At 47.0% G+C, this 25,905-nt stretch overlaps 2 protein-coding genes across 2 annotated transcripts in view; one reads left to right on the top strand and one right to left on the bottom strand.

The window, feature by feature from the left end:
- The window catches only part of RAB8A (RAB8A, member RAS oncogene family), a 405,903-nt gene that overhangs the window by 167,307 nt on the left and 212,691 nt on the right, over positions 1 to 25,905 (top strand). The window lies entirely within an intron of this gene.
- LOC126942306 (olfactory receptor 10H1) lies at positions 8,776 to 9,884 on the bottom strand. Its single transcript, XM_050769741.1, has one exon. The coding sequence runs from the start codon at positions 9,799 to 9,801 to the stop codon at positions 8,848 to 8,850; it is 954 nt and encodes a 317-aa protein (XP_050625698.1). The 5' UTR covers positions 9,802 to 9,884; the 3' UTR covers positions 8,776 to 8,847.

Raw genomic sequence — 25,905 nt, 5'->3', positions numbered from 1 at the left:
CTATTTTGAAGATAAGGAAGCTAAGTTATAAAGAGATTAAGTTAATTATCTAAAGGTTTCATCACTGATGTGGAAAAGCTAGAATTGAACCTATTCTTTAAATTAGAGCTGGGGGTAAGAAGTAGACATTTCTCAGGGCCTGTGAAGAGGGGAAGTCAGGATGTTCCAGAAAGAGAGGAAGAGCTGGATTGAAAACAAGAGGCAAATTCTAGCTAGCAACGATGGAGTGAGCCCAGAACTAGAAATACGCTGTCTTCGTGGGTTTAGGAAGAATCACCCAGTGTCAGAGAATTACGGATACACTATGAGTTTGGCCAAACTGGCTTTAGTACTTCTGTGTTTAATTTTTTTAGTAGACATGTTAATATGAAAGAGAGTGTCACATTCAAATATTAAATTGGGCCAGGCGTAGTGCCTCACATCTGTAATTCCAAAACTTTGGGAGGCCATGGCAGGAGGATCACTGGAGCCTGGGAGTTCGAGACCAGCCTGGGCAACAAAGTGAAACCCTATCTCTACAAAAAAAATCAAAAAATTAGCTAGACATGGCTGCATGTGCCTGTAGTACCAGCTACTCAAGAGGCTGAGGTGGGAGGATTGTTTGAGCCCAGGAGGACAAGACTGCAATGAGCAGTAATTGTGCCACTGCACTCCAGCCTGAGTAACAGAGTAAGACCTGGTCTCGGAAAAAAAAAAATAATTAAACTCTTTGAAAAAAAAAATCTACCTGAGTTGTATTAGAAGTTCCAGGGCACTTAACTACTAATATCTAGGGGCCATTCTTTGCCTCCCCTATAAAATGCAAAGGGATCCCAAATGTTAAACTCCACCCCCATCACGTGGAGTTGTCATGGACAAGAGAATGTTTATACCCTGCTTATACCCCACATGTCCTGGGGTGTAGCTTGTGCTTTCTAGCTGGTCATGGTTCTGAAGATACCTTGGAACAGGCTGGGAAACAGGTAAAAATCAGACTGCGTGAGTTTGAAAGAGTGCAGGAAATGTGGCTTCTGGGTTATATCCAAGATGTGTCATTGTGGTTCCCCGTGGTGATCAGAAAAGCAAGCCAGCTTGCTGTAGTTTGGTTAACCAATGTCCATGCATTCCGAAATTAAAATAAGCTTTGTGATTACTCCTTCACTTTATTTAGTAGTAGCCCTTGTGTAAATTTAAAACAACCAAAGAAGTTGGGCTTAGTGTTGTTTTTATACATGGCATATTCTAGACCCCAAGGGCCAGGTCAGGGTGAGGTGAGGAAGAGACCTCACCTCCTTTAAACATTATTTAAAATGTTGACATTTTGTTCACCATAGATTTGTTTGCATTCATTTTGGTTTTTTTAAATATTGCATTAGGCTGGGTGTGGTGGCTCACTCCTATAATCCCAGCACTTTGGGAAGTCGAGACAGACAGATCATTTGAGGTCAGGAGTCCGAGACCAGCCTGGCCAACATGGTGAAACCCCATCTCTACTAAAAATACAAAAATCAGCTGGGTGTGGTGCCCGCATGTGGTCCCAGCTACTTGGGAGGCCGAGGCAGGAGAATTGCTTTAACCAGGGAGACAGATGTTGCAGTGAGTCAAGATAGCGCCACTGCACTCCAGCCTGGGCGACCGAGTGACACTTCATCTAAAAAAAATAAAAATAAAAAAAAAACATAAATATAATTTATCTTGATTGTTGAATTTTTTGGTGGCCCCTTACATCGGGTGTTCAAAGTGACTGCCTTATCTCCCCACAAATTAAAAACAAAATGCTTGCATTTTTCCCTCAAAAGACTAAAAAATAGAAGCCATCATTAATTTAAAATAGGATTAAGTGCCAAAAGTTCAGTGAAAACACAGCAGGTCCGGGGGTGACAACTCCCCATGCCCCAGGGGTGGAGACAGCCCCTCTCTGTCTGCTAGCTTTGGCCAGTCCCCCTCCCCTGGGACCCTGTCCTCGTCTCCCCCCATTTATCAGCCTTCACTTTCTGAAGTCCCACACCTCCTGCCTTCCTCACTGTTTGCCCAGCCTTGATAATGGTCCCCTCTGTGCTTGGCATCCCCAACCCTCGGCTCACTGCAACCTCTGCCTCCCGGGTTCAAACGATTCTCCTGCCTCAGCCTCCCAAGTAGCTGGGATTGTAGGCGCCCGCCACCACACCCAACTAATTTTTGTATTTTTAGTAGAGACGGGGTTTTGCCATGTTAGCCAGACTCATCTTGAACTCCTGACTTCAGGTGACACCACCACCTCGGCCTCCCAAAGTGCTGGGATTATAGGCGTGAGCCACTGCTGCCAACCAGAAGGATCTTTCTAAAGGGAAATTCTGAAAAATCATCTCTATACTTAAACCTTCCATTTCTCTTAGGATACAGTACACACTCTAGTGTGATCATCAGGGCTGTGTGGCCAGGTCTATACTTCATCCCCAAATTCATCCTCTGACTCTATAGCCCAATGGGCTCCCTGCTGTCCCGGCAGTAAACCGAGCATGCCCGCACCCCGGGAACCTTGCATCTACTCTTTTTTTTTTTTCTTGAGAGATTGGGACATGAAATCTTCCATTTCTCTTTGCATTGCTGGTTTGCATTATTGGGGGGTATTAGATGACGCTTGCTTTTGGCAAGAGGAGTCTAGATTCCAGGTTTGGTGCTAACTGACAAAGTATCTTGCGGCAGGTAGAAATAATCAGTTATCTTGCATTTTCCCCACAAAAGACTAAAAAATGGAAGCCATCATTAATTTAAAATACGATTAAGTGCCAAAAATTCAGTGAAAACACAGCCAGGTCTGTGTTTTCTCTGTGTTCGTATCTCACACACAATTCCTCTCCAAATACGTCCCTGATGCTATTTAAACATTATGTATGTAATTGTATGTTGTCTACAAGGTAAACCTTAAAAGTGTGACAAATAGAGGTTACTATATGTTCATTGAATGTCTTTTTTTTTTTTTTTTTTTGAGAGAGAGAGAGAAAGAAGATCTCACTCTGTCACCCACGCTAGAGTGCAGTGACATGATCTCAGCTCACTGCAACCTTCTCCTCCCAGGTTCAAACGATTCAATTCTCCTGCATCAGACTCTCTGGAATTACAGGCATGTGCCACCATGCCCAGCTAAATTTTGTGTGTGTTTTTAGTAGAGACAGGGTTTCATCATGTTGCCCAGGCTGGTCTCGAACTCCTGGCCTCAAGCAACCTGCCCACCTCGGCCTCCCAAAGTGCTGGGGTTACAGGCGTGAGCCACCACGCCTGGCCCCTTGCATCTACTCTTGCTTCTACCTGTGATACCCTTCTTCCTCCAGCTGCTCCCATACTCTCTTGGGTCTTCCTGAGGGTCACCTCCTCAGAAAGCTCTTTCCTGACCTCCCCACACTCGGTCACCACCCCTATTACAAGCCCTCATAGCAACTCACGTAGGTCCCTCGGAGCTTTTATCACAATGTCCCATATATATTAATTGGTGCAATTATTGACTTAATATCTATCTCTTCCTCTTTCTAGGGCAGCCACTGCGATCAGGATGTCTTATTTAATTGGTTCAACACTGTCTTCCCAGTGGTGCCTAGGAAAATGCCTGGTACACAGTAGGTGCTCAATAAATGCTTTTTGCGTGAATACAGCAGGGTTTGTCATTCTGGCCCTGTTGACATTTGGGGACGGTGGTGGGGGCTGTTCTGTGCATTGTGGGATGTTGAGCAGTGTCACTGACTTTGACCTACTAGATGCTGTAACATATGTACCCTCTGCCTCAGCTGCAAAGACCAAAACTGTCTCTAGAAACTTCCAAATGTCCCCTGGGAAGGGGAGCAAAATCACCATTGGCGGAGAAGCATGGGAATGCAGAGACCGGGCTAATACAGCTCCAGGTTCAGCAGTCTTACCCCTCCTGGCTCCCTTAGAACTTTGTTCATGGGATGGTTCATTTTACGTGTCAACTTGACTGGGTCAGGAGATGCTCAGAGATCTGATTGGATGTTATTTCTGGGTATGTTGGTGAAGGCGTTTCTGGAAGAGATGAACATTTGGATTGGTGGATTGAATAAAACAGGTGGGCCTTTCCAGTGTGAGAGGGCATCCTCTAATTTGTGGAGGGTCCGAATAGAATAAAACAGCAAAGGAGGTTGGACTCACACTCCCTTTGCCTGATCATCTTCTCCTTGCTCTTACTGCTCCTGGTTCTTAGGCCTTCAGGCCCAGATTGGACTCTACACCATTAGCTTTCAGCTCTCAGGCCTTCAAACTATTGGCTGAGTCAACATTGGTTTTCTTGGTTCTCACCCTGCACATGGCATATCGTGAGACTTTTCAGCCTCCATAATTTTGTGAGCCAATACCATATATATGTATGTGTGTGTGTGTGTATATATATATATATATATATTTTTTTTTTTTTTTTTTTTCTTTTTTAGATGGAGTCTCACTCTGTCGCCCAGGCTGGAGTACAGTGGCACACTCTTGGGTCACTGCAACCTTCACCTCCCCGGTTCAAGTGATTCTCCTGCCTCACCCTCCTGAGCAACTGGGATTACAGGCACACGCCACCACGCCCCGCTAATTTTTGTATTTTTAGTGGAGACGGGGTTTTGCCATGTTGGCCAGACTGGTCTGAAACTCCGGACCTCAAGTGATCCACCTGCTTTGGCCTCCCAAACTGCTGGGATTACAGGCGTGAGCCACTGCACCCGCCACTTATAATATATATATACCCATCTACCTACTTACCTATCTATCTATCTATTCATTACCTATTTATCATCTATCTATCTGTCTATATCTTATTGGTTCCGTTTCTATGAAGAGCCTTGACTAATACAATCCATATCTTGGTCACAGCCCTAATATTTCTCTGTGTATCACTGCACCAGGTAACATGCAAATGCCTCAAAGGCTGGAAACAGAAACAAAGGCCTCTCTACACCCCCAAAACTAGCACAGTTCTGGAGACAAAGGCCACAAATAATTATTAAACTAATCTTAGCCCAGGTACGGTGGCTCACGCCTGTCCTTTATTGGCTGGGCGTGATGGCTCATGCCTGTAATCCCAGCGCTTTTGGAGGCCAAGGCAGGCAGATTGCTTGAGCTGGGGATTTCAAGACCAACCCTGGCAACATGGTGAAACCCTGTCTCTACAAAAAATTCTAAAAATTAGCCAGCTATGGTGGCACATGGCTGTGGTCCTAGATACTCAGGAGGCTGAGGTGGGAGAATTACTGGAGCTCAGGAGGTTGAGGTTGCAGTGAGCCACGATCACACCACTGCACTCCAGCCTGGGCAAAAGAGCAAGACCCTGTCTCCAAAAAAACAAAACAAAACAAAAACAAATGACAACAAAAAACCCACCAAGCCTGTCCTTTATTAATGGGTGTATCTAATGATTTTCTGATATTCAAGCAGAAAGCTTTAGGCAGTGAGAGAGAAGCCATGTGGACATCTTGTGGGGAGAAGGGAATTCCTGGTAGTGGGCACAGCACGTGCAAAGGTCCTGAGGTAGGAGCATATTTGGTGTGTTTGAGGGACAGTGGGGAGGCTAGAGCAGAGTGACTGAGGGAAGGAGAAAAAGGAGGTGAGGTCAGAGAAGAAGCAGCAGGGCCCAGGTGTGTAGAGCTTTGTTGGCACTGTAAAATTCGGATTTCCCTGTGAGTGAGACAGGGAGCCATTGGAAGGTTCTTAGTAGAGGAGATATAATACAATGTGCACCTCCTAGGCTCAAGCAATTCTCCTGCCTCGGCCTCCTGAGTAGCTGGGACTACAGGCGCCCACCACCACGCCTGGCTAATTTTTGTATTTTTAGTAGAGATGGGGTTTCACCATGTTGGCCAGGCTGGTCTCGAACTCCTGACCTCAAGTGATCCACCTGCCTCGCCTCCCAAAGTGCTTTTTCAATCATACATGTCACTGCTCTTAACATCCTTTTGTTTATACCAACGTGGAGTGTCTATAAGATATCAATCGAATTGGTGGAAATTAGGAGGCAGGATTTCAACCCAAGTCCTTCTCACTCAAACACGACTCCCCACACACACTTTTCCACTGCCCTGGGGGGCAATGAGGTTTCTTTTTCACAGCAAATACGTAAGTCAGCATTCTGGATTGTTCAATGTTGTAGGATTAAATTAGTCCCCTTTAGGAATATTTGTTAAGAATTGACATATCGTCCAAGTATCATGCTGATGCTGGACGTGATAATGTACGAGATGATCAAACCTCATGATCACTTGCAGCTGGCAGCTTAAAGGATCAGAATAAGTTAGCATAAGACATCCGGTGCCTAACTCATAGTGGGTATCCAGCCTCTTCCCAGGGTCTCTATCCATTTGGATACCGGTAGGATCAGAGGCCAATGGGGTCTTTTATGAAGAAAGAAAAAAAAGAAAAGAAAAGAAAAGGGGAGGGAAGGGGAGGGGAGAGGAAAGGAGGGGAGGGGAGAGGAGGCCTGACTTATGTTCCTGCCCAGGTGGCTCTTTTGTCAGGAGAGGGGAGCATCTTGGCTCAATGCATAGAAGTTACTCAAGAATTTCTACAAGACTAAAACTTGTTTTAAAATCATGAAGCACTGTTGAATTTGTAGAAATATTCCATCTGTGTTCCAAGGATGCATGCTTCAGGGCATAGAGGGTTGCCGCTGTCTTCTGTGCCATAAAAGAGGCTAAGGATGCTGAGATGTTTCATTTGAAGAAGCACCCGTCCTCCGGAAATTAGGATCCGACTGTAAAAAGGCAGTGCTTGAAGTGTTGAATGGAGAAGACTCGGAATCCGAAAAGACTGACATCGAAGCTTGGCTCTTCCAAGTTGGGTGGTGTCTGATGAGCCATGCATCTTTTGTGCCTCAGTTTCCCCCTCTATCAAACAGAGGGACTGTGATTGTATCTGCTCTCACTCCCACCTTGTGAGGCGCGAATGATACAACGTGCCTGGTGGGTAACAAGAAACATGAACTGTAGCACATATTCTGCAAAGGGAGCTTCTCTGAGTCTCCAAGTTTGGATTGAAATCGTTTCCCACATCCTCATTCTTCATGCTAATGTGAGATGTTTTGACTGCTTAAATGATAGAGAATTCACACTTTAGAAAAAAATGATGCATAGCTCAAACCCAGGAAGACCTATTGTCAATACATATATAAATACTCTACAGTAGTGTCAATCTTAAATCCCTGCCTATTGGGAAGTGGGTGGGCATGATGCCTGAGAGACCATGAGATAAACTTTTTTTTTTTCTTTTGAGACAGAGTCTCTGTCTGTCACCCAGGCTGGAGTGCAGTGGTGCGATCTCAGCTCACTGCAACCTCCGCCCCTGGGGTTCAAGCGATTCTCCTGTCTCAGCCTCCTGAGTAGCTGGGATTACAGGCGCCTGCCACCAAGCCAGCTAATTTTTGTATTTTTAGTAGAGACAGGGTTTCAGCAATTTGCTCAGGCTGGTCTCGAACTCCTGACCTCAGGGGATCTGTCCACCTCGGCCTCCCAATGTGCTGGGATTACAGGCATGAGCCACCATGCCCGGCCATGAGATAAACTCTCATCCTGGGCTCTGCACTCAATGTCCGGATTCAACAGAGAGTTCCCGGCTGGCCCACGAGCCATGTCACCTTCTAACACAGCATTTGGTATCTCACAGTATGATTTTTTTCCTTGATCCAATCATGAAGACATCTCAGTCCCTCTACAATTATTCGAGGCTCACACTTGACATGCTAAGGTTTCCTTGATGTTTTCAGAGAGTCTGTTTATTGCTCTTTCTAACTTCTATTGCATAGATCTGTGCAAAGCTGAAATTTAGGGTACTTTTCTCTCCTCTGCTATAATCTGGAGTAGCCTTACAAAATCTGAGTTGTAGCTACCTGGTGTTGCACTCATGGAGAGTGGGGCATGAAATCTTCCATCTCTCTTTGCATTGCTGGTTTGCATTATTGGGGGTATTAGATGACCCTGGCTTCTGGCAAGACGAGTCTAGATTGAGGTTGGGTGCTGACTGACACAGTATCTTGCAGCAGATAAAAATAATCAAACCTGGTTTTCTCTGTGTTAGTATCTCACACACACTTCCACTTCAAATACATCCCTGATGCTGATTAACCCTTGTGTTTATAACTGTATGTCATCTACAAGGTCCCTTGTAAACCTTAAAGCATGACAAATAAAGGTTACTACATGTTCATGGATTGTCGTTCTTTTGGGGGTGGGGGGAGAGATAAGGTCTCACTCTGTCCTCCATGCTAGATTGCAGTGGCACAGTCATAGTTCACTGTAACCTCAAACTTCTGGACTTAGGCAATAATCCCACTTCAGTCTCCCAAGTAGCTGGGACTACAGGCATGTACCACAATGCCAAGCTATTTTTTTTTTTTAAGTTTTTGTAGATATGCGGTCTTGCTATGTTGTCAAGGCTGGTCTTGAACTCCTGGCATCAAGCAATCCTCCTGCCTTGGAATCCCAATGTGCTGAAATTATAAGTGTGAGCCACAGTGCTTAGCTGGAATGTAATTTTCTTTTTTTCTTTTCTCTCTCTTTTTTTTTTTTTCTTTTTGAGACAGAGTCTCAGGCTGTCGCCCAGGCTGGAGTGCAGTGGCGCGATCTCGGCTTACTGCAAACTCCACCTACCAGGTTCAAGCGATTCTTATGCCTCAGCCTCCCAAGTAGCTAGGGTTACAGGCATGTGCCAACATGCCTGGCTAATTTTTGTATTTTTAGTAGAGATGGGGTTTTGCCATGTTGGCGATGCTGGTCTCGAACTCCTGACCTCAGGTGATCCGCCTCCCTCGGCCTCCCAAAGTGCTGGGATAACAGGCGTGAGCCGCCACGGAATGTAATTTTTAACAGTAGCCTTCGGTAATCCAATTTAGTTGTGCCCAGTGAATTTCTCCTAGATCGTTACATTTTTTTCTGGGTAGAGTTTACTGAAGAAGGTCTTCATGGCGACCTTCAGCTCCTTGTTCCTGAGGCTGAAAATGATGGGGCTGAGGAAGGGCGTGAGGACCGTGTAGGTGATGCCCATCAAGGTGTCACCTTCCAGAGACTGGGGACCTTTGGGCTTCAGGTAAATGACAGAGGCAAAGCCATAGTGCACGACCACCACAGTGACGTGAGAGGCACAGGTGAAGAAGGCCTTGTTCCGGCCTTCAGCAGAAGGGATCTTCAAGATGGCGGCCACGATGAAGGCATAGGAGAGGAGGATGAGGAGAAAACAGCCCAGCAGGGCCGTGATACACACCAAGCCCACGCCCAGGGCCACAGCAGGTACATTATTTCCACAGGCCAACTTCAACAGAGGTGGCACATGGCAAGCAAAATGGTGGATCTCACTGGGTCCACAGAAGGTGAGGTGGAAAATGGCCGTGGTCACCACCAGCCCCATGACTGAGCCACCAGCCCAGGAGCAGCCCACCAGGCAGGCGCCGCCCCGCGGGCTCATGAGCACGTTGTAGCGCAGGGGGCGGCAGATGGCCACGTAGCGGTCGTAGCCCATGACGGTGAGCAGGAAGGAGTGGGTGAAGCCGAAGCTGAAGGAGAAGAACATCTGACTGGCACAGGCCAGGAAGGCGATGGAGCGCTGCGCGGACAGCAGGTCGGCCAGCATGCGCGGGATGATGGCCACGGTGTAGAGGATCTCGGAGACGGAGAGGGCGCACAGGAAGAGGTACATGGGCGTGTGGAGGCTGCGTTCGCTCCAGACGGTGGCCATGATGAGCAGGTTGCCCAGCAGCGTGAACAGGTACATCAGCAGGAACAGCAGGAAGAGCATCAGCTGGAGGTCGGGGAAGGCGGAGAAGCCCACGAGGATGAATTGGGTCACTGTGGAGTGATTGGCTCTCTGCATGGAGGCTGTGCCTGGGGTGAGATGTGACAGGGAGAGGTCAGTTACTACATGAAGAAAAGTTCTCAGCCTTCACCATACCTGGATTTGCCCAAGGGGCTACTCTTGATAAATGGTAAAGCTGGCTTTGGTTCTGTTCCCACTCTGTGCCTCCTATAATTTAATACCCTCATCAACCTAGTGAGAACGGTACTATTTTTTCAACCCCCTTTTGAAGCACCTTGAGCATAGTCATTGAGAATATTGACGTGCAGGGCTTGCTGAAGGCAAAGCTGTTGAAACGGTAGATCCGGAGACTTGAAGCCATAGGTGGGCTGGTTCTAAAAACTATACCCTTCACTATTTCTCTGTGTGGCCCCCCACCCCCAAACGAAAATGCACCAGGCTGGCGTGGTGGCTCACATCTGTAATCCCAGCACTTTGGAGGCTGATGGGGGAGGATGGCTTGAGCCCAGGAGTTCAAGGTTGCAGCAAGCTATGATGACACCCCTGCACTCCAGCCTGGGTGACAGAGCCAGACCCTATCTCTTAAGAAAAGAAGAAAATGGCCGGGCGTGGTGGCTCGCACCTATAATCCCAGCACTTTGGGAGGCTGAGGCAGGTGGATCACAAGGTTAAGAGATGGAGACCAGCCTGGCCAAAATGGCGAAACCCCAACTCTACTAAAAATATAAAAACTAGTCGGGCGTGGTGGCACATGCCTGTAGTCCCAGCTACTTGAGAGGCTGAGACCTGGGAGGTGGAGCTTGCAGTGAGCGGAGATGGCACCACTGGACTCCAGCCTGGCAACAGAGCAAGACTCCGTCTCAAAAAAATAAAAAAATAAAAAGAAGAAAAACATATTCCTTTACTGGAACTTCCATTCATTCCTTCTCTGTCCTTCTACTCCCTTCTGATAAATCCTGTTCATCCCGCAGCTCCAGGTATCGCGAGATGTTCCCACCCATGGCTACAACTCCTTGGAACAGAGAGCATCTCTAAATCTGAACCAATCAGACTTCCTCTGGGGTTATCCATGTAGGACAGCAGAGACAGGAGACTGTGTTGCTCTAAGAAAAGAGCCAGAAATCATGTTCTGATTGTTTTCCAGCTCCCATGAGGTATGCCTCTATGTTCTGAGGCAGTGAAATGTAGCCATCAGACAGAAAGAGGGGCTTGGGAATCAGCAGACCTCAGTTCAAATCCCTCCTCTGACTGTTGTGTAATGATTTTCTATTTTTATATTTATTTATTTATTTTTGTAGAGACGGAGTCTCATTCGGTTGCCCAGACTGGAGAGCAGTGGTGCAATCATAGTTCACTGCAACCTCAAACTCCTGGATTCAAGCAATCTTCCTACCTCAGTCTCCCAAGTAGCTGGGACTACAGGCACACACCACCTCACCCAGCTAATGTTTTGTTTTTTGTTATAGAGATGGCATCTTGCTATGTCACCCAGGCTGGTCTGGAACTCCACACGTCAAGTCATCCTCTTGCCTGGGATTCCCAAAGTGCTGGGATTACAGAAGTGAGCCACTGCACCAGGCCAATATTTTATAAAGTTGAACAGATTCTTTTATCTCTCTGTACCACCATCTTCCCCTCCCTACCTCAAAGGGTTGTTGTGGGAAGTAAATGAGCTTTTCTTAGGTGACCTAGCATGCAGTAGATGCTATATATCATAATTAATACAGTAAATAGTGACTGTGCATGGTCTTTGCTCAGCAAGTAACTTTAATTTCATGAGATTCCCATGTGTCTTTATGAACCACTTAAACATATTTTATTGGCCGGGCGCGGTGGCTCAAGCCTGTAATCCCAGCACTTTGGGAGGCCGAGGCGGGCGGATCACGAGGTCAGGAGATCGAGACCATCCTGGCTAACAGGTGAAACCCCGTCTCTACTAAAAAAAAAAATACAAAAAACTAGCCGGGCGCGGTGGCGGGCGCCTGTAGTCCCAGCTACTCGGGAGGCTGAGGCAGGAGAATGGTGTAAGCCCGGGAGGCGGAGCTTGCAGTGAGCGGAGATCGCGCCACTGCACTCCAGCCTGGGTGACAGAGCAAGACTCCGTCTCAAAAAAAAAAAAAAAAAAAAACAAAAACATATTTTATCTATTTCAAAAGACAAGGTCTGGCTCTGTCACCCAGGCTGGAGTGCAGTGGCACAATTATCACAGCTCACTGCAGCCTTCTGCTCCTGGATTCAAGCGATCCTCCCTCCCCAGCCCCCCCAAATAGCTGGGACTACAGGCATGAACCACCATGCTTAGCTAATCTCTTTTTAAAAAAAGATTGGCAATGTATGACAGGTGCAGTGGCTCACGCCTGTAATCCCAGTACTTTGGGAGGCCAAGGTGGGCAGATCACTTGAGATCAGGAGTTCGAGACCAGCCTGGGCAACATGGTGAAACCTTGCCTCTACTAAAAATACAAAAATCAGCCAGGCATGTGTGGTTCCAGCTACTCAAGAGGCTGAGGCAGGAGAATCGCTTGAACCTGGGAGGTAGAGGTTGCAGTAAGCCGATATCACACCACTGCACTCAAGCCTGGGCAACAGAGCAAGACTCTATCTTTAAAAATATAATAGGCATTGTACTTGTGATATTCCCTACAAAGGACATGAACTCATCCTTTTGTATGGCTGCACAGTATTCCATGGTGTATATGTGCCACATTTTCTTAACCCAGTCTGTCACTGATGGACATTTGGGTTGGTTCCAAGTCTTTTTTTTTTTTTTTTTTTTTTTTTTTTTTTTTTTGAGGTGGAATCTGGCTCTGTCGCCCAGGCTGGAGTGCAGTGGCGCGATCTCCGCTCACTGCAAGCTCCGCCTCCAGGTTCACGCCATTCTCCTGCCTCAGCCTCCCGAGTAGCTGGGACTACAGGCGCCCGCCACCACGCCCAGCTAATTTTTTGTATTTTTTAGTAGAGACGGGGTTTCACCGTGTTAGCCAGGATGGTCTCGATCTCCTGACCTCGTGATCCACCCGCCTCGGCCTCCCAAAGTGCTGGGATTACAGGCGTGAGCCACCGCGCCCGGCCGGTTCCAAGTCTTTAAAGTTTATGAAAGAGTAAACTATCACTTTGCTTTCTGTTTCTACGGATGTGTCTGTTCTGAACACTTTACATAAATGGAATTATACAAGATGGGGTCTTCTGTGTCTCATTTCTTTCACTGAACATAATGTTTTAGGGTTCATTTGCATTGTAGTATGCAATTGTAACAGTATTAAAACACCACAGCATGCATCTGAACTTTATTCCTGTTTATGGCTGAACAATTTTCCATTTTATGAATATGTGTCACCTCTTCGTGGACATGAGGGTTGTGCCTCTCCTGTTGGCCTTCGTGAACGATGCTGCAATGAAACGCTTGTAGCATGTGGAACCTATCAGTGGTTTCCAGGGGCTGGGGTGAGGGGAGAATGGGGAGTGACTGTTAATAGATACAGTGTTTAGTTTTGGGCTAATAAAAAAAATTACCTTTATCTGGAGCTAGGCAAAAGTGGTGTTAATGCAACATCGTAAATGTACTTGATGCCACTGAATTGTATACTTTAAAGTGGTTATGTGGAAAACCAGTAATAAAAGGTAATGCAGTGGGCTTTCTCAAAAACTAAAATAAAAAATGAAAAAGAAAGGAAAGAAAAGGAAAGGAAGAAAATAAATAAATAGGTAAGTTTCAGGTTGTATGTATGTTATCAAAATAAAAAGATCATTTTAGAAAGGGTAGTTCACTTCCTCTTAAGTGGGCTCCGGTCCTCTATCAAGCCCTGGCAGGTTTATAATGAGAGATGAAGGAAGAACCGGCTCCTTTGTGAGCGGAGGCTGCATTCTCCAAACATCATTAGTCTCCAGAGTTTCTTGGTCTCTCTTCCGGGAATCGCTCTCATTTCCCCCTCCCCTACCCCTTCTGGGTCAGTACTTGCCCGTAGCTCCGCAGAATAGCGGCCCCCACAGCACCACCATGTCCCGCCACTCTGAGATCTTAGAGGAGTAAATGGCTTTGAAACAAGAACCTCCAAGGAAAGACCAAATGGGCGAGACTGGTGCCCTGGGGTGGTGCTCACAAACCCTCTGTGGCTCCCCAGTGCCTGGGGCAGGGTTTCTCAACCTTGGGACGGTTGACTTTTAGGGCCAGGTCATTCTTTCTGTGGGGAGCTGTTCTGTGTCTCATAACATGTTTAATAGCGTCCCTGGTCTCTGTCAACTGAATGCCAGCAGCTCCTGCTCAGTCGTGACAACCAAAAAATGTCTCCAGAAAACAGCCATGTCCTGGGACTCAAAGTCACCCCCAGTGAGAACCCCTGATCCAGAGAGTGCAGCTGCAACTCCTTCGCACCCTTGCTCTGCTGGGATCCCCATTCCTCCACTTCTTCACGTGTAAATCCCTGTTTGTTGTTAAGACTCAGCTTAGATGTCACCTCCTCCATGCAGCCCTCCTGGACATTTCTTCCCAAAGCATATTTAGCCACCCATTCCTGGTGCTTTCAAAATAAGGATTCCCAGTCAATGGTAATAGCAGGCATTGGTTCAATCCTCACTCTGTGCCTCCTACAAGTAACTCTAAAGCTCCTTGCTCATGATTTGTTATGATGTTTGCCATGACATGTCACGTTGGAGCTGTGTCTATCCCTGGAACCTGACTGTGAGTCCCTGAAGCCAGGGACTGTTGTGTCTACAGCACCAATGCTGTGTATTCAACAACACTGATGAGAATAGCTGCCCTTTACTGGATGTGTCCTATGTCCAGACACTGCACTCACATCACTCATGCTGTTCTTATTGAATCTTTACCCCCACATTAGAAGTCATCTGCTCGGATCCCTATTTTACAGACAGGGAAACTGAAACCCACGACACATCACTTGCCTTAGGTGCCTTGAGTCTGAAGTGGGGGCCCAAGGTCTGAGCTTAGGTCTGATTGATCTCAAAGCCTGTCTTTTTCTAACCTCTTGTTATACTCACCAGTTGCTGGTGGCTGTTTCAAAGGCCACTAGGAGATGCTGCTTCCCTGTGACTGACCGTCTACATACTCTTGTTCTTAGCAATTAAGATCACAAGAATCCACAGCGAGTGAGTGAGCAAGCGGGGGGTGGGGGGGGGAGAGAAGAGAGAGAGAGAGAGAGAGAGAGAAGAAAGAAGAAGAAGAAGAAGAAGAAGAAGAAGAAGAAGAAGAAGAAGAAGAAGAAGAAGAAGAAGAAGAAGAAGAAGAAGAAGAAGAAGAAGAAGAAGAAGAAGAAGAAGGAGGAGGAGAGGAGGAGGAAGAGGAGGAGGAGGAGGAGAAGAAGAAGAAGAAGAGGAGGAGGAGGAACAGGAGGGGGAGGAGGAGGGGGAGAAGGAAGGAAGGAAGGAAGAAAGACAAGAAAGGAAGAAAAGAAAGAAAGAAAGAGAGAGGGAGGGAGGGAGGAGGAAAAAAGGAAGGAAGGAAGGAAGGAAGGGGGGAGTGCAGGAGGAAAGAAGGAGAGTGAGGAAGGAAGGAGGGAGGGAGGGAGGGAAGGAGGAAGGCAGGAAGGAAGGAAGGAAGGAGAGTGAGGGAGGAAAGAAGGAGAGTGAAGAAGGAAGAAAGGAGGGAGGGAGGAGGAAAGAGGAAGGAAGGAAGGAAGGAAGGAAGGAAGGAAGGAAGGAAGGAAGGAAGGAAGGAAGGAAAGAAGGAAAGGGAGGGAGAAACCTTGAGAGGACAGGAGCCAATCACGTCTGCAGGAGATGGCTGAGGGCTGCATGTAACACCCTCTGGGATGATGGGGTGCAGAATGCAGCTAAAAGGGTCATCCAGTCATTCTGGAAACATTAAAACTATGGAGACAGCAAAAGATCAATGACTTCCAGGGGACCAGCGGTGAAAGGGAGGGATGAATGGGTGGGGCACAGAGGGTTTTTAAGACAGTGTAACTATGTTGTGGGATACTGTCATGGTGGACACAGGACATCGTGCATTTGTTAAAACCCAGAGAAAGTACAACCCCAAGAGTGAACTCTAATGTAACTGTGGATTTCAGTCAATGACAATGTGTCAACACTGGTTCATCCCTTGTAACAGATTTATGGTAAAAATCCCAGTTACTAATTATAGGGGAAATTGTGTGCAGGGGGAGAGAGGGAATACGGGGATTCTCTGCAGTATCTATCTGCTCGATGTTCTGTAAATCTAAAACTGCTCTTAAAATAAAGTCTATTAATTTTTAAAAGTAAAACAAAGCAAAACCCATGGTAGATGTGGGACTAGGATAGCAGCGAGGAGGATTTAGAGCTTCTGGGCATTGATTCACCAGCAGCACACCCAGCGGGGTCTTCTGTGGGTAAAACAGAGAGAGAGAAAGGTGGGAAGAGAAAGAGAGAGATGGGGAGAGAGAGAGACAGAGAGAGGCAGGGGGAGAGAGACAGAGACAGAGAGAAGCAGGAGGAGAGAGAGAGAGAGGTGGCGAGAGAGAAACAAAGAGAGAGAGGTGGCAAGAGAAACAGAGAGAGAGAGGTGGGGAAAGAGAGAAAGAGAGGTGAGGAGAGAGAAAGAGAGAGAGAGACAGAGAGGTGGAGAGAGAGACACACACACAGAGAGATGTGGGGAGAGAGAGAGAGAAGTGGGGAGAGAGAGAGACAGAGTGGGAGGTGGAGAGAGTGAGAGACAGAGAAAAGGATGAGGAGAAAGACACACAGAGAGAGGTGGGGAGAGGAGAGAGAAGTGGGGAGAGAGACACAGAGAGTGGGAGGTGGGGAGAGAGAGGGGTGGCGAGAGAGAGAGACAGAGAGAGAAGGGTGGGGAGAGAGAGAAGTGGAGAGAGAGGAGAGGGAGGCGGGAAGAGAAAGAGAGAGGAAAGAGAGGTAGGGAGAAAGAGGACAGAGAGGGGAAAGAGAGAAGAAAGAGGCGAGAAGAAAGAGAGAGGAAGGGCGGGAAGGGGGGGGAGAGAGAGAGAGAGAGAGAGAGAGAGAGAGAGAGAGCAAGCCCAATGCCTAGCATGGACAGGAATCCCCAGTGGGGCCAGTTCTCCACCCAGAGACTCTGGGGCTAAGCGTGGCTGTGCACAAGTCCTGCCCACAGACATCCCTGGAACAGGGTTTCCCGCCTTCAGCATTAAGGACACTAGGGGCGGATCATTCTCTCTTGGGGGTCGGTGGCGGTGGGGGCATCCTGTGCACTGCAGGACACAGAGCAGCATTCCTGGTCTCCACCACCAGGTACCAGCAGCATTCCCCAATCCCGACAATCAGAAATGCCCTTATACCTTCTCACGTGTCTCCTGGGTGACAGAATCACTCCACGGGCCAGGCCTGTCTTTTCTCTGAGACCCCATCTGGCCTCACCTCTCACCCGTCCTGGCTCTCTCTTCTTAGTGAAGCTGTCTAGCCTCCCCTCTCTTCCACTTAAGCCACCACTTCCCTCTCTTTTCTCTCCATCCTCTCCATCTTCTCATCCCCAGCTCCTAACCATCCCCTCACCACCTGGTCCCATTGATGACTCCCTGCTGCTTGTGTGTGTGTGTGTGTGTGAGACAGGGTATCCCTCTGTCACTCAGGCTGGAGTGCAGAGGCATAATCACAGTTCATTGCAGCCTTAGCTTCCTGGGCTCAAGCAATCCTCCCACCTCAATCTCCGGAGCAGCTGAGACTACAGGTGCCTGCCACCACACTTGGCCAATTTTTGTATTTTTTGTATAGACAGGGTCTCGCTATGCTGCCCAGGCTGGCCTCAAACTCTTGAGCTCAAGTGATCCTCCCACCTTGGCCTCCCAAAGTGCTGGGATTGCAGGCATGAGCCACCGCACCCGGCCCACCCTGATTCTTTACACCCTGGGGTTGTGGCTGGAGCCTCTGAACCCTGAATCCTCTTTCTCTCTTTTCTCTGCCTCTTCCCAATCCTAATTCCATAGACTTCTTCCCTGGACAGACCGAGAAGAGAGTTTAAAATCAAACCGTCACCTTGGGTCACATTGAGCATTGGCTGTCTTCTCTCTGCACCTGTTACCTCACTTGTCCAAGGGACCTACCTCATGAGGCAGCAGGAGCTCTAAAGAAGGTAAGTCCTGGCTGGGCGCAGTGGCTCATGCCTGTAATCCCATCCCAGTAATTTGGGAAGCCGAGGCGGGCGGATCACGAGATCAGGAGTTCAAGACCAGCCTGTCCAGCGCAGTGAAACCCCCATCTCTACTAAAAATACAAAAAATTAGCCAGGCATGGTGGCACACGCCTGTAGTCCCAGTTACTCAAGAGGTTGAGGGAGGAGAATCGCTTGAACCTGGCAGGCGGAGGTTGCACTAAGCCGAGATTGCACCATTGCACTTCAGCCTGGGCTACAGAGCAAGACTCCGTCTCAAAAAAAAAAAAAAAAAAGAAGAAGAAGAGGAAGAAAGAAGAAAGAAGGAGGAGAAGGAGGAGAACGAGGAGGAGGAGGAGAAGAGGAAGAAGAAGGAGGAGGAGGAGGAGGAGGAGGAGGAGGGCAGGGGTGGGAGGTAAGTCCTGCTAAGCAAACAGCACACTGACTAAGACGTGGTGAGTGGCCTCTGCCTGTCACCCACTGCCCGGTAGACTCACATTGATAAAGGAGTCATATAAACCCGTGGTTTCTTCGAGTCCCTGGCAGGTGCTGGTTCCCCAGGTCTCTCCTGGTCAGGTGGATGAGAGGGGAGGTGACTCACCTGGGACTCAAGGCGTCTGCTTCTGCTTCATCCCAGTGGGAGGCTCTAGTTTGGAGTTTCTCCACAGTTGAGAGCTGACCAAGTGTGGGGTGCACCAAGCAGCTGAGCTGGGGGCTTGACTGAGCCCAAATGCAACTATTTATCCCTCCCTGACTCCCTGCCTACCAGCTTCCCTCGCTGTGGTCCTACTGTCTCTGTCTCCGCTACAGGGACGCTGGGACCCCGGGGACCCTGCCAGAGAGGAGGCAGCCTCAGGGAATCTGTATCCTCACTTTCCCTCCGTCCCCGCCTGCCAGGGGTGAGTCAATTTCCTGAACTTCTCAAGAGCTTGAGCAGAGTCTAATGCTCTACAAATTTGGGGTTTGGGCCCCTGACTGTTGAAATTGACAGGAGAGCAGCCCTGCCATTGCCCACTGGGGCTGAAGAGGCTGCCTTGATATGCCCTGTCACCTTCATTCTTCTCCAGCTGGGTCATTTGCCCAACTAAATGTCTTTTAAAATAATTTTTTAAAACCAAAACACACACATGTATTTGTTTGTTTTTATTTTTATTTATTTTTAATTTTTGAGACAAGGTCTAGCACTGTTGCCCAGGTTGGAGTGCCATGGTGCAATTATGGCTCACTGCAGCCTCAGCCTCCCGGGCTCAAATGATTCTCCTGCCTCAGCCTCCTGAGTAGCTAGGACTAAAGGTGCGTGCCACCACACCTGGGCTAAGTTTTAATTTTTCTGTAGAGATGGGGTCTCACTTGGTTGCCCAGGCTGGTCTTGAGCTCCTTGGCTCAAGGGATCCTCCCACTTTGACCTCTCAAAGTGCTGGGATTACAGCTGTGAGCCACCATGCCTGGCCTGTTTCTTCTTATGTAACTGAAATGCTACATACAAAGCAGCAACTATGCAATGGCAAGCCAGGCAATCGTGACGGTGAATTTAACGGGTATCCCTTCAGATCTTCATGAGCATGTAGGATGTGAAAAAAATGCAAACCCATAAAATCAGAGTTCTGTTGTGCATTGTTGTTGCTTTTGCTTTGTTTTGCTTTTTAGGTGAAATTCACATAAAATAATTAACCACTCTAAAGCATACAATTTGCTGGGATTGAATGCATTCACAATGTTGTGTGGCCCCCACCTCTGTCTAGTACCAAAACACTTTCATCACCTCATACTCATTAGCAGCCACTCCCCATTTTTACCTCCCCTACCCCTACTATGCCTATTACCTGGATGACAAAATACTCTGTACACAAACCCAGTCCTTCAAAACCACCAATTTGTTTTCTGGCTCTGGCTCTATGGACTTACCTATTCTAGACATTTCATACAAATGGGACTATATACTACTATATATAATGGTGCGTTATGATTGCCCCTGTGAGTAGCCACGGCACTCCAGCCATTTTGTCAACACAAAAACGTCGACATTGCCAAGACTGAGAAACCTTGGTCTGCACAAACTCACATAGAGTTCACTCTAAGATGTTGAGTGAAAAACCAAGTTACAGAAAGATATCTACGGGAGAATCAGATCTGCGTTTTAAAAACACACAAAATCGTTTGACGGTTTATCAAAAAGTTAACTCCTAGGTATATACCCAAAAGAATGGAAAAGGATTCAAACAAAGCCTTGGATATTAAATATGCATAGCAGCACCGTTCACAATAACCAAAGGGTATTTTTTAATTTTTCTGTAGAGAGTAGGATCTCACTTTGTTTCTCAGGTTGGTCTTGAACTCCTGGGCTTAAGCGATCCTCCTGCCTTGACCTCCCAAAGTGCTTGGATTGCAGGTGTGAGCCACGGGGCATGGCCTGATCCAAATGTCTATCAATGGAAGATCCAAATGTCTATCAATAGATAAATGGATAAACAAAGTGTGGTATAATCATATAATGGCTATTACTCAGCCACAGAAAGGAATAAAATCCCAGTCCAGGCCACACTACAGATGAACCTTGAAAACATGTGCTATGTGAAAGGAGCTACGCTCTTAATTTTATGGATAATTCCATACATATGATATCTCTTTGATACGCTGATTTCTTTTCTAAGCAGTGGCATTTCTGGATCATATGATAGCTCTATGTTTAGTTTTCTGAGAAACCTCCATACTGTTATCCATAGTGGTTGTATTAATTTACTTTCCCACCAAAAAATCATGAGGGTTCCCTTTGCTCAACATCCTCGCAAGCATTCCTTATTGCCTGTCTTCTGGATAAAAGCCATCTTAACTGGGTTGAGACATTATCTTGCAGTGTTGATTTGCATTTCTCTCATGATCAGTGAGGTTGATGTACACCTGTTTGCCATGGGTATGTCTTCTTTTTAGAAACATTTATTCAGATCTTTGGCCCATTTTAAAATCAGATTATTTTTTTCCTGTTGAGTTGTTTGAGCCCCTTATGTATTCTGGTTATTAATCCCTTATCAGATGAATAGTTTGTAAGTATTTTCTCCCATTCTGTGATTGTCTCTTCACTTTGTTTGTTTTTTATTTATTTGTATTTTATTTTATCTTATTTTTTTTAGATGGAGTCTCACTCTGTCGACCAGGCTGGAATGCAGTGGCTCAATCTTGGCTCAATGCAACCTCCACCTCCCAGGTTCCAGCAATTCTCCTGCCCCAGCCTCCTGAGTAGCTGGGATTATGGGCACACGCCACCACGCCCAGCTAGCGTTCTGGATTTTTAGTAGAGAGGGGGTTTCAACATGTTGTCCAGGCTGGTCTCGAACCCTTGACCTCAGATGATCAGCCCACCTCGGCCTCCCAGAGTGCTGGGATTACAGGTGTGAGCCACCACACCTGGCCCACTTTGTTTATTGTTTCCTTTGCTGTGCAGGTTTTAACTTGACGTGATCCCATTCACCCATTTTTGCTCTGGTTGCCTATGCTTGTATTCAAGAAATTTTTGCCCAGACCAATGTCCTGGAAAGTATCCCCAATGTTTTATTTTAGTAGTTTGGGGTCTTAGATTTAAGTTTATAATCCATGTTGACTTTATTTTTGTATATGGTGAGAGATAAGGGTCTAGTTTCATTCTTCTATGGATGGATATCTGCTTTTCCCAGGATCATTTATTGAAGACAGCGTCACTTCCCCAGTGTATGTTCTTGGCACCTTTGTCTTGGAGGAATTTAGACACACCGGAAGGACCCGCAGAAATAAGATATGGGAGCAGGTATACAAATTAAAGCCTTAAAATTTTTGGAGAGATTTGTCAAAATTTGGAATGATATAAATAGAATGAATAACTTTGAACTTAACCGTTTCTATCTTATTTGTTCCAGGAGCACATAAAATGACTAATCGGGATTATAAAACATGCTCACACTACGTAAGTAATATGTAAACATTTATGGAGCAACAACTGTGTGCCTGGCACCAAGGTACAAAGATAAATGAAGCTGGATACCTTCTCCTATGGAGTACACAGTGGCAGGAAAGAAACAAATATTAAAGTTAAAATTATGTCACAGTGGCCGGGCACAGTGGCTCATGCCTGTAATCCCAGCATTTTGGGAGGCCGAGGTGGGTGGATCATGGGGTCAGGAGTTCGAGACCAGCCTGGCCAAGATGGTGAAACCCCATTTCTACTAAAAATACAAAAGTTAGCTGGGCACAGTGGTGGGCGCCTGTAATCCCAGCTACCTGGGAGGCTAAGGCAGAAGAATCGCTTGAACCCAGGAGGCAGAGGTTGCAGTGAGCCAAGATCGTCCCACCGCACTCTATCCTGGGTAACAGAGTGAGACTTCATCTCAAAAAAAAAAAAAAAAAAAAAAAAATGTCACGGTGTGATCGATGCTGAGCTAGCACGGAGGGGTGGCAGGACCAGGAAAAGTCCATCAAAGTTGGTGATGGGAATCATAAGGATGATTAAACTTCAACCAGTCAGAAGATCAGAGTAAAGATGCTACAGGTAGACAGAACAAGAGCCTTGAAGATGGCTTCAGAGGGATGTGGTGGAATGAGCCTGAATGAAGTCTTGTAAGCCAGGGACATGAGGCAGGGAGAGGAAAAAGATGGAAGAGGGTCTGGAGAGGTGGCCAGGACAGCTTAAGAAGCCTTGGAGGGTGGTCAAAGGAGCCGTGGCTTCCTCTTGATGTCTGGCGAGTCACCAGAGGGTTTAAATCCTTGTAATCCCAGCATTTTGGGAGGCTGAGGCAGGAGGATTACTTGAGGCCAGGAGTTCGAGACCAGCCTGAGAAACATAATGAGATCCCCCCCCATCTCTACCAACAATTATTTACAAATTAAAAATAAATAAATCAATCCTACGAGTGACATGTTCAGCCACCTGGGGGAGGATGCGACGGGGAAGAGTGATGACTTTACAGCTTCAACAAACTCAGAAGAGCCAGTTGTCAACGTCTGAAAAATTTTGCAACCTCGTTGTTAAACACAGCTCTGATTAAAAGTAAATTGTATGAAATTACAAGGAAATAAATTAAGGGAATCTAGGACTGAGCTCTGTCTTCTCACTTCTGTCATAATCGAAAAGGTTCATCTATGATCCTTAGCATTATTTTCAGCACCTATCAATAGATAACAGGTCTTCTGTAAATACAGATTATAAGGAGATTGATTCTTCTATCTGAAAGTCTCAGAAGTTGTTAGAGACAATAAATTTCTTAAAGATTAAGCAGGTGAGAAAGTGATACACTCTAGAAGCTTAAAATGGTAATAACTGCTTAAAATGTATCACTTCTCAATTATTGCGTATATATTTTACCATTGTCTGTGCTTTTGAGTTTATGACTATTGCATGGGTACTGTGGAAATACTCCATATTCTGCACATCAGCAGGCTTCAACCTTTTTGGCACCAGGGACCAGTTTCATGGAAGACAATTTTTCCATGGACTGGGGTTGGGGGATGGTTTCGGGATGATTCAGGTGCATCACATTTATTGTGCATTTTATTTCTATTATTATTACATTGTAATACATAACGAGGTAATGATACAACTCACCATGTAGAATCAGTGGGAGCCCTGAGCTTGTTTTCCTGCAACTAGACTGTCCCATCTGAGGATAATGGGAGACAGTAATAGATCATCAGGCATGAGATTCTCATAAGGAGCACCCAACCCAGATCCCATGTAATGTTTGCATATTACTTACGTAGTGTGAGCATATTTTATAATCCCGATTAGTCCTTTAAATTACCTTAAATTTCTCCCAGTTCACAATAAGGTTCACACTCCTATAGGAATCTAATGCCAGCGTGCCACCATCGATCCATCTGACAGGAGGTGGAGCTCAAGTGGTAATGCTCACCCCGCCCCACCCCTTCCGCCACTCTCCTGCTGTGTGGCCCAGATCTAACAGGCCACACACCAATACTAGCTGGGGGTTGGGGAATCCCTATCTTATGGGACACAACAAAACCAGTGCTGAAGAAGAAATATAACCTTGGCGTCTTCTTCAGTTGTGAGACTATTGCGACCGTGTCTGTGGGTGGCTGAGCTGTTACGTAGCTGCAGGGACTGGAGTAACTGAGGTCACTCACACTCATGACCTGGGTTCCACCACTGGGTGACAGAATGAGACTTAGTCTCAAAAAACAAACAGACAAACAAAAAAACAGGTTCAAATAAAAGGCCAGGTGCAGTGGTTCACACCTGTAATCCCAGCACTTTGGGAGTTTGAGGCAGGAAGATCGCTTGAGCCCAGGAGTTTGAGATCAGCCTGGGCAATGTAGTGAGAACCTGACTCTATTATAAATAAGTAAGTAAGTAAAAAAAAAAAAAAACCTTTTCAAGGTGACAGACCCAGAGACGGGTCCCAAACCTGTGCTGCTCACTTATATACTCAGTGACCACCCTCCAAGAAGACACTGCATTGTGTGTGTTTCAGCTTTTTGCACCATCTCGGTGAGCGTGGTTTTCCTGTCCTTAGCCATCGTTTTCTCCCTTCACTAGGCTAAGAGGATTCAAAGGACAGGGATCATTCCAGTCTTCTCCCTTCAATAGCAGCATCTGAGTGGCTGACCAGACAGGTATTTCCAAGAAGTGAGAACTGGGCTTGGGGTGAGAAAAGCTAAATGTCCTAAGGGGTTTCCTTTTAGATGATGGTGGGAGATACCAAGAGACTCCTCCCCCCTGGGCGGTGGGGGGAGGGGGTGCACGCAGCAGCTCCCCTGAGAGGTCCCACAGGCACATCTCAGGCTGTCCTCTGGGAAGGGATGACCCAGGAGCTGATATTTATGACCCTCCAAGATACCCGGCAGCTTGTGGGCATCTTAGATCAGCCCCAGGCAGTTCTGAAACCCAGGACCAGGAAAAGATAAGAGGGTGAGGTCACGTCACCCTGCAACGTTTCCAAAAGGGAACTGTAGGGCCTCTGAGCCAAAGCTCTGTCATTGTAACCCCTGTGACGGGCACATGTATGTCCAGATGGCCGGCAGGAGCCAAGAAGTCTGCAGCAGCCGAAAAACCACAAAGAAGTGAAACAGCCAGTTCCTGCCTTAACTAATTAACCCACCTTACCACATTCTACCATTATGACTTGGTCCTGCCCTGCCCCAACTGATCGATCCACGCTGTGAGATTCTTCTCCTGGACAATGAGTCCCATCATCTCTCCCCCATGCACCTTGTGACCCCCTCCTCTGCTGACAATAGATAACCACCTTTAACTAACTTTCCACGGCCTACCCCAGCCCTAGAAAGCTGCCCCTCTCCTATCTCCCTTCGCTGACTCTGTTCAGACTCAGCCCACTTGCACCCAAGTGAACAAACAGCCTTGTTGCTCACACAAAGCCTGTTTAGGTGGACTTCTATATGGGCATGCGTGACACTTGGTGCTGAAACTGGGGACAGGGGGACTCCTTCCAGAGACCGGTCCCCTGTCCTCGCCCTCACTCCGTGAGGAGATCCACCTACAACTTCGAGTCCTCAGACCAGCCCAAGGAACATCTCACCAATTTCAAATCGGGTTAGCGGTCTCTTCACTCTTTTCTCCAGCCTCGCTCGCTACCCTCCAATCTCCCTGTCTAGTCTTTTTCCTGTCTAGTAGAGATAAAGGAGACACATTTTATCCATGGACCCAAAACTCCGGCGCTGGTCACAGACTCGGGAAGACAGTCTTCCCTTGGTGTCTAATCACTGCGGGGATGCCTGCCTGATTATCCACCCACATTCCATTGGTGTCTGATCACTGCGGGGATGCCTGCCTTGGTCATTCACCCACATTCCCATGGTGTCAAGTCAATTGCGGGGACGCCTGCTTTGACTGCTCACCTCCGCTCTTCTCTGTGTCTCTATTTTTCTCTTTAAACTTACCTCCTTTACTATGGGCAACCTTCCACCCTCCATTCCTCCCTCTTCCCCCTTAGCCTGTGTACTTAAAAACTTAAAACCTCTTAAACACCTGATCTAAACCCCAAACGTCTTATTTTCTTCTACAATACTGCTTGGCCCCAATATAAACTTGACAATGCTTCCAAATGGCCAGAAAACAGCACTTTCGATTTCTCCATCCTACAAGACCTAGATAATTTTTG

Source organism: Macaca thibetana, chromosome 19, assembly GCF_024542745.1.
Source record: "Macaca thibetana thibetana isolate TM-01 chromosome 19, ASM2454274v1, whole genome shotgun sequence".
In the NCBI taxonomy this organism is placed as follows: Eukaryota; Metazoa; Chordata; class Mammalia; order Primates; family Cercopithecidae; genus Macaca; species Macaca thibetana.
This window is presented reverse-complemented; position numbering and strand designations above follow the sequence as displayed.

Excerpts from the sequence above, each read along its gene's own strand:
- LOC126942306 (XM_050769741.1), bottom strand. The coding sequence starts at position 9,801 with ATGCAGAGAGCCAATCACTCCACAGTGACCCAATTCATCCTCGTGGGC.